General features: G+C 30.4%; 1 protein-coding gene across 5 annotated transcripts in view; it reads left to right on the top strand.

The window, feature by feature from the left end:
* LOC108756267 (mucin-17-like) overlaps positions 1–15,341 on the top strand; it is a 37,373-nt gene that overhangs the window by 2,233 nt on the left and 19,799 nt on the right. For all 5 annotated transcript variants that reach the window (XM_018499930.1, XM_018499929.1, XM_018499926.1 and 2 more), the window contains exons 2-3: positions 1,949–2,036; positions 13,743–15,093. In XM_018499930.1, the coding sequence (XP_018355432.1) occupies positions 1,949–2,036; positions 13,743–15,093 (1,439 nt within the window). The remainder of the gene's footprint in view (positions 1–1,948; positions 2,037–13,742; positions 15,094–15,341) is intronic.

The raw sequence follows: 15,341 nt of genomic DNA, 5'->3' as shown, positions 1-15,341 counted from the left end.
GAAAAGAATTTACTTTCTATCGACGCAAGTACGAACGGTCTATGAAAAATTAAAGCTGTTATTTTGATTACGAAACCTACGTCACTTAGTTCTAGCATGTAAACTTATCGCTTCTTTACCTTCACGTAAAAAAAAAAAAAAAACGCAACCACAAATATTTGTCTTCATAAAACTGTTCGACTCGTAACAAGCATTAAGACTTCGTTCAAAGGAAATTGCTCGGTTTTCACGTGCTATTTGCTATTAGCGAGTATCTCGGATATATAGGAGAAGTCGTAACCGAGTATACGTTTTGCATTACCGTAGAACTGAATGGAACAAATGAATCGTCTCGGAGCGATGGTAATTCATGCACTACAATCATCGAACCATCCTTGATACTGATCTTTCTCCTCTCGATCCTCCTATGATGCTTCCATTCATTCATGATAAATGTGTATAAGAGAACGATTGTTTATTATAATAAAATTTTGTTTTTTTTCGCAGAAAAAAAATATATGTAAATACGTTAATAAAAAGTATATAATAAGTATATAAATAAATATTTATAATATCTTGAAATGAGAAAGATGTAAAATGAAAATACCGATTAATTTGAATCCTACTTTGTGCTCAATATCCAATGTAGAAATTTCATATGTTAAACAACATTTTAAATATAGACTCAATAATTTTTATATAGTTTATAATAAAATTTTTTGTTATGATATAACAAATTTGACACAACGAGAGTCTCTCATTTTTCTTTTTTTTTTTTTTTTATCGAATACACATTTGTGCAGTTTTCTATGCAACACAGAAACTTACAGCAATAGTATTGCAACGTTTGCAATGTTACTTGCGATATTGCTGAACGTGTTATAATATTGCCATAATATTTTTAGAATAATTTATGCTGTATGAGATTTAAAAGTTAGTGAACCAGAATATTTACAACGGGGGAGGGACAGTATCGCCTGCGCTGCTTCGAAAATAACAGCGCAGTAAATAGAAACTCACAACCGACAAGAGTAAAAGTAAATTTGAGCAACGCAGGCAATGCCGCCTTACGTTTGATTCATACATATGTGTATCGACCCAAGTACACTCGGTGTGCATATTGGAAAGCTCATTTTCAATTCGTATTAAAATCAAAAGTTTGAATTCGCTGATTTGGTATAAATATCACGATGCAACAAAATGCCATCTTTGTAAATAAAGTGACTGTTTACTTATTTTTATAAATGTAATGTTATGACGACTATAAAAAAGATTAATTGGAATTATATTATTTTTATCATTAGTTTTTATTTATTATTTTAGTAATCTTCTTAAAAACAGAATCGATTTAGTTATATCTTATTAAAGTAAAAAAGAATTACATCTCGAATATAGAAATTTACATAACAATTGATGAATTTATACAATTATTTCTGAAGATATTAAGCATTTGGAAATTAAAAATATGACAGTCGAAAGAAATGATAAATACAAACACAATAATGTAGCCTTGGATATAATCAGAATATTTATAATAATTATTATTCTCGAATCGATACATCGACAATTATACGTTTTTAATTACAACAAATTTTCATTAAAAACATATTAATATTTAATTCTCTGTAAATATATGCGTATTCCGTTACACTGTAATTTATGATGTCAAATTGTAGTTATTTTTAATCAAGTGAGTTATCTTTAATTTCTCAGCAAATTTAGTTTATTATTTACTAAGTGCATTAAATTGAACGTTGTTTACTTGAAACTTGAAACTAATTACGAAAATAGATTAAATAGAATACATTTTGACATACATGGAAGTTAAAAATAATAAAATGTTATTTAACTAAAGGGATTTGGTTACCATTTTCTTTTAATATCTAACGCTCTTTTAATATCTAACGGTGTAATTAAAATTTTCTAGTATTTTCAAAAATTTTAAAAAGAGTTTCTTGATATTTTTCAGAATGGCAAGGACATTTTTATTGAGCTTAATCGTGGCGTTGCTGCTGGTCTTCGCTCTTACCGAAGCTTCTCGCGGACAGACTAATCAGGTAATTTATTATCAAAGTATATAACTGTACTTTATATATATAAACGATGATACGTAAGAGATATGAAAGATTTATCTTTTTAATTTAACACGTGTAATAAATAATTGTTTCATAATTATATAATAACATATAATATAAATATATTGTAAATTATAGCGTATATTTTTTATTAAAAGATTAATTTTAGATTTCAAAGCTAAATTTTAGAATTATTCAGAAAGGAAAAAGTTATTTATGCGTACACATTCATTATTAGATTCAGAAAGCGAATAAATGGTAATTTTAAATATAATACATCATCCTCTAAAGAATATATAATATATGAACTTCAATTTCCAACTCTGCGTTACATGAAATACGTTATGTAACATAAAGCATACGTGAAGACGCAAATTAAAGACAGGGATTTAAAAGAGCATAATCATCTATAAATTAATGCACACGAAATACACGTATGAAGAGACCGACAAGATCCGCGTTCGCACGTGTTTTGTGTCAAGGATGCGCGTTTGATATCGAGCGTTTACGACATTGCAACGTGCGCGCATTGTTTTTTTTCCTTTTTTTTTCACGAAGGCCGTCGACCCAGCGGAACGAGTCGATTCGTATTATTCGACTAAATCGCACGAGTGCAGTTGCACGCGGTGCACGATGCTCGGTAATTAGAAGCCGAGAAAGGAAGCAGTTCCTTTACTAGATGCGATTATTTGTATATAACAATGAAAAAGAAAATCTTTGCGAATGATTCACATTTCGCTTCTTATTCGATTAAATCGCACATCACGATTTAATTTAAACACAACGTCGTCTTATATTGTTTCAATTGTACGAGATATTCCAAGATTTCACTTTGATGACAAATTCCTTGATTGATTTGTAATTTTCTTAAGCAAAAAGAGATTTTAATAGCTTCCGTGTTATTAAAGATTTAGGTCGAAACTTCCGAGAAGTTTAATTAAAAAGCAGAAACTTATTATTTACTTAAATTCAAAATTTACTTCCTTTAAATTTTAATTTGCAATAAAATTCTCTGATTTGGCGATAAACACACACATTAACGAGTTGTACGTCAAATGACAATCGTCCTCTTTTTAACATTTTTTTAAAACTCGATATTACATTTGTGTCAATAAATTTGTTATTAAAATTAAGTTCAAGTGTAATCATCTAAAACAAGTTGCTATAGAATAAGAATCATTTTTTAAAACTCTACAATAACATTCCTTTGAAATTTACATTGAAAAATTATAATTTATACATTTAGAACGTGACGATAATGAAAGCAACGATGTCACGTAAAAGAGAAATTAGAAATAGTTTGTGACTTGTCAACATCAATGAGTCATTCGTCTTTCCCTCTCGATCGTATACTTGGATGTCCAGATTCCAGCTATTCGTTTTGCATTCGCCTATAATAATACGATTGCCAGGAAGATCTCGGACGCTTTCGCCGGCTCTTTCACAGTAAAAGTTGTTGAAACGAGTTTGTAACGTACAAGAATATAGGTATAAGTATAATCGTTCTTCCGATCAAATAAATCTATTAAAAGAATTCAGATTAGCATATATTTTTGATTATATTATCATAAAGCTTGATCGTAAATATTAGTTAACACGTACATCGGAAATTACTAGCAAGACTCAAAGTCGTGAAAAGAACTTTCCCAACATTTCAGCTCGCGTGTTACTATAATATAACTTTTGTTAAATAATCTGGAAGAATATAAGATTATTATCGTTTAATTTTTAATTTAAATGGAACATTAAAAATGCTTAGAATATAAAAAAGATATAGCGCTGCTTTATACAATGTATAATAATGATTGCGTAATATAATATTAATTATTATTAATCTTTCGTAACTTCAGGATGTTATTTAATCATAAAAATATTATAAAAGTACAATAATTTTATGAGATCAAATTTAGCTCGTGAACTAAGAACAAAACTTCACAAATTCTCTCTCTATCACTTTTTAAATGTTTTATTTGAAAAAGATAAACAATAAAGTACATATTTTTATCAAAGTGAATATAAAACTGTGAAATCAACAATTTTTATCATCTTTTTTAGTCTTTTCATTATAAAATCTATTATATCTATCGTATGTACATTAACTTCTTCATTTGATCGACTTTCGCATCAAGATGATCATTTATTATCATTATCTATCAATCAATAGACATACGACCACGAATAATGCAGTTGAAGCTTAAGCGAACGGATTCGATACGCATGAACTTCTTGCTATTCCTTCATACTCAGTTTTATGCAACAATATTTGCGACAGAAATATACTTATATATGTGTGTATATACGATAGAGGAAAATTTTTAGAAATTTTGTTGGAACAAATTTATTAATTTTTATAATATAATAATAATAAACTCATAAAAAAAATAATAATGATTAAGACTTAACATAAATATTCCAATTTCCAGACTACTGTTCGTTATATATTGTTCTAATTCTGATAGAAACTGATCCTATTCTGTGCATTATCGTCGTAAGTAATATAATTGCAGTTCTTGTGTTTATCAAACGTACAAGCATTTCACGCACCATTCTAGATATCGAGGCGGCGTAGATATAGCATAGAGAACATATAAATGGAGTGAGAGGATAAGAAGAAAAAAAGAGATCGCAAGTTTGCATGGACCACGCCTAGTCGTGCGCCGTTCGCTTAGAGAACGATATATACCGCGTGATCAAAAATATCTGTCTCCCATGTGTTTGTCCTATTTTCGTAATGTTACAGTTTGATATAGTATTATAATTATAGTGGAATATTATAAATAAAAAATAGAATATAATTGAATATAATCGATTATATAATGAAAGTCATAGCTCTATGTCGTCAATTGTTAAGCAGGTATTAATCACAATTTTAATTTAATGACCTATTTAATAATCAAATTATTTAAAAATACTTTCCTCTTATTCGTTATATTTACTAGACGAATATAACTATTATTGAATATAATAACTACAAAGTAAAATATAATTAAATACAATAATGTTGTTAATTAATTATTTATCAATTATGTCAAGTAGGTTGTACTCTAATCTCAATATATTTAATTATTTATTTAATAATTTAATTATTCAAAAATATCTTTTCTCTTTATTTGCTCGTTTATAATTAAATATAGTAAGTAAAAGTAAAAGAATATAGTTAAATACAATTTATCAGTTCTTTTCTGACAATCATCAAGTAGAACTGTATTAATCACGATCTCCTTAATCATCTCTTTAATAGTCTAATTAATCAAGAAGTCAACACGAATATTCCGAAGGGAATTAATATTGTCGATGCTACCTGATCGTTAAGTTCTAGATTGGACAATTTCGTTTTCATTAGTATTCGCAATTACCTGCGCCTAGCGAGGCAACGCGTATTCCTTCGGTGAACGTAAGCGCGATGTTGATAATTATTCCGCTGTGTGCACCGATGATCATAATCTAATAGAAGCAAGAGCGAGATGATTTTCTTATAGATTTAATAACGTTACGTAAGACAAACATTTCTTATTCCAGGATAATTTTTTTTTATCATTGTGTAAGTGGCTTCTTACAAAGCGTCGTCAACATCTTTCGTTTCATCATAATAATGGATAATTTATGTAACGGTATGAAGATCTCGCGATTTGTAAATCGTCCCGACAGAAATCGGCACATAGTTCAAGGCGGACGCCTCTTACCATGTCATATGTCCTTAACTGTTAATATCCTCAGGAATGTAGTTTAATAGATCATTCCTGAATTAAACACGGAGATGTACTCGGAATAATTAAGATAACGCTAAGATATCGAAACAGATTTTTTTGCATATTCATTATAGTTTAATATTACAATGAGACTATAGTTTCATCAAGTAGTTACACTCAAGTAAAATCATCATGATTGTTATTACTTATTTGTTACTTTATAAGTTCATTTTTAAGTAAATGACGTCATGATGACATCCTATAATATTATTATGATTTAATTACGATTTTGGACTTTACCTGGATATTACTTTTCTATTTATCTCTGATTTATTATTATTTTATAATTTATTATAACTAATAAAATTAAAAAATATATTACACTGAGTTTGCACGTCTTTTATACATGAGCGAAAGTATTTAAATCATCAGTGAGAGTCAGTCCGATTTTGTCGATTTCTCGAATTTGTTTCTTGATCCGCTACTTCCGAATGAAGTGTCAGAGCCACTGATTTACATCGCACTCATTTCTACTAATGGATATAAGTCGCGAGGCCTACTTTCTTGCCTTCGTTTCTTTCTCGATAGACAGTTGGTGCGAGGCCTTTAATTAGAAAAGCAAATTACACAATATAGTAAAACATTGCGATCGATATCTAACAAACATTCGTTACGTATGTCGTAGTACTCTTTGGTCGAAGGAACTCTTTATAATTTAACTCTATGATTAACAATCGACATTTCAGCACTGCTTTCGTTCAATCTCGAAATGTGCTCGCGCTACGCGGTTGCGTATATCATATCACGCTAAATGCGCGCCTATGATGCTTTATTGCGTGTACAAGTACACAAACACACGCCGACAAGTGTACGTCGCAGACGGATGTAGCACGTTGCACAAGCGTGCGCGAGTGCGATCTAAATCGAGTTTTCCATCGGAGAAAGCGCTTCTTCTGCATCGTTTACCTCAGCAGACTTCCTGATTTATTTGTCATATCTCGTACTCCCTGTCTCGTCTTTATTTACTCGAACAGCTTCGTCTAGTGCGAAGAGATTAAGATGCACATCATTAATACATATATTGCAATCGAACTTTATCCGATAGTGTTACATGGTACTATACTAATTGGATGACTGTTACGATACATTAATTACGCTAAGAACACAAGAGAAGCGAACAAAAATGGGACTAATTATATTCTACAAAGTTAATGGAATGTCAGAAATAACGTAAAACTTACCTAATTTTTCTATGAAAGAAAATGGGAAGGGAATTTTATATTAAAGATACCAAGCAAGAATATCTGCACGATATATAATATTTTAAGAGTAAAACTGAATATTTCTTTTTATTTATATATAGATAAAATTATTAAATGATAATGCAGTATATTTGGTACTTTCTTAATAGTGCCAGTAATAATATATCGCATTGTTACGCGCGCATTAAATTCATTGTTAGTAACTCATTTACACAAAGTTTCTGGAAACCTGCAATCACAATTGTAATGCGAAGTAATTGCAATGGTAAAATCATTCTCTTACACATTCTACCTGTAACATTCAAATAATGATACAATGTGATTCGAGCTGTCTTAATTAATTATGAGAACTGTAATGTGTTTACTTATTGTTCACGGTATCAATTATCTGAGAAATAACACGAGAGAAATGAAAACTATTTCCTCATGATATGACGCTTGGATTTATCTACAATATACGAATATACGCGGCAGTAAATCCGCGAATGTCTATAAATCTTTTGTTGAGAAGTTTTTTTTGTTCCTCTTCTTTCCATGACTAACTTGCTGAAAAGCGGCAAATATAAAAATTGGTGCACTTTATTCGAACAACATCGAAATTTGAGCTTTGATAGATTCTTTCTTTGTGGCGATTACACAATATAAATCTTTTACGCAATGTGTTATAAAGAATTATAGGTTCAACTTTAACCTACTCAACGAGATCCAATTTTTTCTTTCATGTCAGTATGACTTATTACAAGATTAACTTTGAACTGAATGGAAAGTGCAGTCAAGTAAAACGAAAGCAAAAAAGTAATAGCGAAAACTGACATAATTTTGTTAGAAAAGGTGTTTCATGATAATATGAGACGATATATCATGAATAATTTCGATTGTCATATTACGAGAAAGTACTCCTCATTCCTGAACAAGCGCAGTTTCTTTTGCGTCATTTCTCAGACAATTGAACCGCGAACAATAAACGCTCGTTCTCACAAATCATTAAAACCGCTGATATTGCGTTGAATTATTATTCGAATTTTTATAATAAAGGTTCAATTTTTTGATGCCATGAATTTTATAATTTATGACAAAAAATTTTTATGTATGCAATATGTTACATTTTGATCAAATAAATTATTACACAAGATGCTTATTTTTGAAAGTTATAATATTTTGCAGCTCTCTCTTTTTCTCGCGTTTTTTTTTTCTTTTTTAATACCTAATAACTTAAATGCTAAATCGATCTTTTTATATTAAAAATCAATATTTTTACATTTGTGACTACTTAGCTTAAATATATGAAACTATCTATAAAATAGATTATACACGAAATAAGTTAAAACTTTTGATGTATAGCTTCAGGGCCATAAACAAAAAAAAATGATTATCATATTTCGTAAATTGTTTTTTAAATATCTTAATATATTTAACATATTATTTTTAAAGATTGGATACCGATAAAGAATGTGCTTTCTCTTTTTTTTTTCAGATTTCCGATAGTGATTTCCGTATTTCATAGACGAATGCATAAAATCGTTAATTTTTAAAGAGAGCTGTAAAGAGCGAGATGCATAAATTAATTTGATCATATGAATTCAAAACACATAATTATCTCGAAAGGTCAGAAGTCGAAAGTATAGCATTAACTACCTATTCACGTAGTAACCTATTCACGTCGTTTACGCTGCACTCAACTTTGTGATGTTTGTATATATGTTCGAGTGTCCTTCAGCTATCGTTCGATTTCGCTCGTTAACGGGAAAAGTTGCTTTATATTGCATGCAACATTTAAACTCTTAGTCAAGATTATTGCATTCAAGTGATTCATTTCGCATTTGCTTGCAGGTGTAAAAAGCTCTTTGATATCATTTAATTAAGTATTCAAGTGTAAACATTTCTTCATATTAACATTTATTTAATATCACACGTTAATTATTAATATCTGTTGTTTATTACTTTATTAAAGCTATATAATAAATGCAGGAAACTGTCTATTTTCAGACTTAAAATACATTTTCATATTACATCGCTTCATTGATATACATAAATGTGACACATGTAAAAAATTACCATTTAAATTGCGGTGTTTGAAAGCGATCGTGGTTTAAAACGACAGTTTTAAGACTTCATGACACTTTAAATATACATTATACATTATACAATAATTCAAAGTATAACGTGAACAAAAAGTGAAATTATTTACTATTTTAATTAAAATATTGTTTAAATTTAAAATTTAAAAAATTTTCTACTGAAAAGATGCTAATTTTGATATGTTACTTTTCTATCAATAGAGCGACGTGATGTAAAACATTTCAGAATCATCGAAAACTTAATTTTAAGAACATAAATTAGTCGAAGAATTAGATAAAGAATGTAATATCATAGATATTTTTATAGCGATGTTTGAATATTACCGCAACATTGAAAATGACTCAAGCGGAGTCGAACGTTTGTTTGTCGTTTTGTAATTATTATATAAATTTTATGATTTAATTTTAATTAAATTTATTAATACATTACTGGCTCTTTGCATATATTGTTTTATACTTAGAGAGCCTTATTATTGTTTATTAAATTAGAAAAGTTAATGCTTCTAGAAAAATTTTAGGTAAAGATTATAATTTGCTATAACCAAATAATAGTTAGTATGAAATATCTTATATTAATTGTATTTTTAATAAAAATTTTTAATTGTACAAAGAGTACAATGTTCATTAAGTTTAAACAAAGAATAAGATTTCATAACTTAATTGGTTTTTGTAGGCTGCAAAAATTCTACCATTTATCTCAAGCTCAAATATACTGATTGTTCTAGATGAGAACAAATTAAATATAAATTGCATTATAAATTTTTTGCCTTTCATTTGTTTGTATTGCATAAAATAAAATATGTATTATGTATATTTCTTTTTATAATAAATAATTTTTATAGTATTATAATCTTTAAATTGTTAACGTTTTTAGATATATTCTTATTCAGTATACTTTATATAGTGTAAAATATATATCCAAGAAAGAATAAAAGTTTGGGTGAAAGTAACGATTCTTAAGTAAACTCTGTTATATTGCTTGAGTTGGATCCGGCGCCGAGACCACACCCTTGGTCCATTCGGACCAGTTTTTTTTAGGTCGCGCTTATGTATACTCTCATATGCGTGACATGAATATAATAAATAAGATAATGATTTGCAAAGCCTTCAAAGCGATATTTAAAAACTTCCTATATTTGTCGCCCAAAAATGCTAACTAGTTCAACCTTTTTTTAAAAAATAATTATAAATACCTCATCAAAACTTTCTATATTTTTTATCCTTGAAATATGTTTTATTGTGAAATACTGACGATCTTCATACATATTCACAATTAAAAAAGCATTTCTACAAGCTTTTCTACAAGCATTTAATGTAAAATCTAACTATATTTTTATGTATAATTATCATCAGTATTGTAATATAAGAATTTAATAATTTTGATAATTACATAAAAAATGAAACATAAAACAAATTTATATTAAACTAAAATAATTATTTGTACAATTCAAATTTATGAATTATTTCTTATCATTACTCTTTATTGTTTTAATCGTAGATAACTAATAAATCCATTTAAAGCTAACTACGTATGAAGTTAATGATAAGGAAACTGTAAATTATATATCTCGTAAACGGAAAAAATATATACAGGTATATATACAAATAAAGACTGAATAAAAGCAGGGCAGGTAACAATCTCGCAATATGATTCTGTGAATTTTCGCAAGAAGGCGATACGTCAAAAGATATGGAAGGTCATTTCACATGGAACTTGCTTGAATTAAACTTGGTTGAATATAATATTATCGATACAAATTCCATCGGGGTACAGGACAAGGATAATGGCGCCCAGACATAGACGACCCTTTTGATCCGACGCGATGGTGTGGAAGCAGTCCACCTTCGCGGAGCGAAGCCGAGCCTCTCACCTGTTCAAAGAACTTTTCCAATATCCGCACGGTGTGTTACAAGCACCTATTTCGTAATAATCGTCAGGCAGTCAGGCGATCCAAAAATTTTCTCGATTTCTACGCGTCATAACTGTATTAATTTGACTTTCTTTCGCGATTTGCATTACTTCCTTTTTACATGAATCGTCCCGGAACTCTCTAATCACTGTTCCTTTCTTTTCTTTATAAATTCTGTCGACAACGTGTGCGTTTCTTTTCGAACAAATTATTTAATTGCGCGTTATATAGTCATTAAAAAATTTATGTTTTTTATTTTTAATTATTTTAATATTTAGAATGAGTATCTTGTAATTCTTGGTCATTGCTTTCCCCTAAAATGTCCACATTATAAAGGCTTTTTGCAGAAAAATACGAAAAAAGAAACATATTTGAGACACTGTTCTTTCACTGTTCTTTAATCCTTTCGTCCCTGAATATAAATTTTTTTGCTAAATCGAAGGTAATACACAGGTCTGCTGTTTAATGTCGAATTGATATTTTTTAGTAAAAAAAATAATGAAATTTGTTGGTGGGAGTGATTTGGAGAAGGATAGGGTAGTGAAACATATATATATGTATTATTAGGGTTTTTATTTGATACCAACAGGTAAGAAACGGCAAGTTGTTTTTTTTAGTAGCTAAATGACTTGATAATCCTCTTATCTTTCATTTACGTCCACTGAAGCCATATCAATTTTTTCACACAGATTTCCGAGTTTGTTCTTCAATTTTTTTTGTTTTGATTACGCGCAAATCTGATCGACTAGATTCGCGACAGTTCGTTTTTAACAGCATGTCTTGCGGAATAGCGTGACGTGATACACCGACTTTTACTTTCAATATCGATAGTACGACGACTAAAAGACTTAGACAGATAGTAATGAAACTAGAACGCATATTCACATATCATGAATCGCACATAACATGATCGCAGCTGTTATTCTAAGGATCATATCTTCATTTCATATGTAGAAATATGAAATATATTGAGATATTTCTGTTTATATAAATGATAAAAAAGAATTTTCTTGAGATTTAGAAACTATTGATTACTATTGTGAAAAATGAAGATCCGGAAATAAGTATTGTTAGCAGTTTTTTGACGTTAAAGAATTATCATTTAATATTTATACACAGTACTATACACAGTAATACAAAAAATTTTATTATATTTCATGATAATATATTGCTATTCAAGCTTCTTATGTATTGTATTATATTTTATATTTTGAATAATTAAACGATATAAGAATTAAGATTTTAAATAATTGTTCAATATGTTTATATTAAACATCAGGTTGGGTCTCATCCTGGTGAGACCAGTGAATTGCAATATTTTAGGAAATATTGGCATTTAGCGATTAAAACACAAAAATAAGCTGCAAATCGCGTAGCTTCTTTGAAAAAAATATCCATGTGTGAATGCCTCAAAAGTTTTATTTTTAATTCTCTATTATTATGGTATACCTAAATCTACATACATTTATCGTTGAATGTCTGGCTTTTTATATTCAGATTAATCGATCAACTGAGAACTTGGAATATTTAAATTGTTAGAATTTTCAGAATTTGTAAATCTTTTCTACATTTTTTATTATTTATAATTAGATCTTTGAAATATAATATATATATCACCAAAAGCAATATCTCTGCACTCGCTAAATTTCTATTGTATATTGTTGAGTCAATGGATTGTTAGTTAGATATGTCTATAAATTGATTACGGTTTTATCGATTCACTGCGAATTAATTTGATACGAAAAATTACAATAATTGCTTCATAAAATTCGACGGATTAAACGATATTGTCATCTTATTTGCATCTTGTGCAAACGTCCAATATTGAAAACAAGTTTGTTTCGCAATTGCGAAGAAGGAGAAAATTTTCAAATGAGGAGTGTGCACGCTAGAGCCATTTTCCTTTAAGCATCGACAGGTCAATGTAGTCACGAGGATTTTAATGCCGCTTATTAACGCTAACGGTGAAGGTATAATCTGTGACGAATACGGCCTATTTGCCGTAACAACTGGAAATGCAATTAATTGCGTTTGTCAGGCATTATTGTCAACGATAACTGATCGATCGGATCCATCAAAACCGGTTATTACCATTTACGTTAATCCCAATTTCAGAGGATTCTCTTAATCGCATAATTGGTACTTTCCTGCGATTTCATTGGGTATGGTATCTTTGCAATCGGGCTGCCATATATCTCTAAGATGTTTCTTTCTCTCGAAGGATACTTTTGATTAACGATACATTTCATCTTTTCCGTATTAAAGCGCAACAATCATAATTGTCTAACTATACATACGTTAATCGAACAATTATAGCCTTTAATTGATCGATTATCGATCACATAAACGATACTTCTATAATGCCTTGCGGCAGCTATTTATGTACTTTCTAAGTATTCAGCACATGCAGTAATCCGTTCTCATGAAAGTTCTTATGCCTTTTACTTCGCATTTATAATTAACGCTGTTACCGTCAATTATTTAACTAACATAAAAAAGCATCTTGATAATTAGAGCATCTTCAGTAATTGTATAATAATTGTACAGATTTTAATCGGGTTAATGTTTTGAAGTAATCATTAAAAATGTTCTGTTCCAGAAATTAACAAAATCTCTTTTTCTTTCAGGAACAAAAATTTGTAATATAAAAATAATGCAGTTAATTAATTAATTAATTAATTAATAGTAGTTTGACCTACTAATAAAACGATGCTAAAATTACTATAAATATGTAACTGCACATTTTCAGACGGATGGGCAGAAAATAACAAATCGCGGTACTGCGAGATACAACTCTAAATCAACGACGGAATCGAGTAGTCTTCCTACACCGGAAATCAGGTTGCCTCGCGATAAGAGTTCCCATTCAGAAACAGTTGCCAACTTAGAAAAGCATGAAACGCATTTTGCGAGAGAAGGTTCGATTAGATCGCGATCAAAATTAAAGCAATCACAAGCGGCAGATGATTCCACTACTACATCACGGACAAGTTCGAGGCATTTGAATACTAGTGTCGATAATTCACGAAATCGTCAAAAATCGCACGCTACACAGGCTGTTAAAGAAGAAATAACGAGGGACGACAATAAAGAGAACGCGCCTGAGTCACGAACGCCGAAACGATTGACAGCTTCCCGAAGGACGTCTTCGGACGAATCTCTCATCTGGGTGGACAATGTAAAGTTGGATCACGAAGTGTTCACCAAGTCGAATCATTTAAGATCAAGAACAGGAAGAAAGATTTCTGTGAATCACGGGAGAGAATCGAAAAGTGAAATAATCCCAATCAGAAAATCTCCGGAAAATGAAAATGTGGAGAAAGCTAAAAGTCCAAGCAAGGAATCGGAAAAGGAAGAAGCACGATTGGAACATTCAAAGATCGAGAACGTCACTCCAAAAGCGAACATATCAAAGAAAATAGATACGAAAAGCACGGACAATTCTGGCAGTCATAAAGATCAAGCAAAAGATGTTCTGTTGTCGGGTTCCGAGAGTGTAAGAGTGGACGTCCCTCTGACGGATGGAAATGATGAAGACGTCAATCTTTTAACATCCGCCACGGCTTCGTCCGTCAGTGTGTCCCCGAGACAAGCTTCAAGGTCGGACAGGGAAAAGGTAGAGAACAACGATATCGCAACGAGATCGAACACAAAGAAAAGTAGACAGTCGAGTCGATCGAAATCTCGTAACAGATCCAAAACAAGGGATCCTAATCTCGAGGCCGCAAATTCCGGAAGTACTTCCCGCCGAGGTTCTTCCAGATCCAGCAGTACTGTGACTGCGGAGATGAATAGACGATCTTCCAATTCTAGACACAAATCTAGCTCGAAGAACGTCAATTCGAGAGGCCGTTCCACACATCAGTCGAGAGATGCGGTCACGGCGGAAGCAAGAAATAGCGATAGACAGAGAAATATAGACACCGATTCTGAAACGAATGCAAATAGACGAACGGCAAATACACGACGTAACGACAGACGAACGTCTGAAGGAAAGCGAAGATCCAAGGATAGCCGATCAAAAGCGGAAGTCAAGGTAGACGAGCAAGATATCCGGGTGCAATCCAGAAGTCGGTCACGCGCAGCTACGAGCAACCTTGGTAATTTACAGTTTAATCCTGAAACATTAATTAATATAACATTAATAAATTAACAATCTGTCTCAAGGAAGCAAACCGTCTCGAGAAGACCTTATCTTCATTTATATAAAGATTTACTTCAATTGCTTTTGATTATATTATTAGCGATCATTCATAATAAGAAACTCTAAAACAATATTTGAATTAATTATGTAGTTTTTCACAAAAACTTCTCTACATAATTCAAATATTGTTTTAGAGAATCCATT

Source organism: Trachymyrmex septentrionalis, unplaced genomic scaffold (assembly GCF_001594115.1).
Source record: "Trachymyrmex septentrionalis isolate Tsep2-gDNA-1 unplaced genomic scaffold, Tsep1.0 scaffold97, whole genome shotgun sequence".
Lineage (NCBI taxonomy): Eukaryota > Metazoa > Arthropoda > Insecta > Hymenoptera > Formicidae > Trachymyrmex > Trachymyrmex septentrionalis.
Note: the sequence above shows the minus strand (reverse complement) of the source record. Positions and strands in the feature narration are given on the sequence as shown.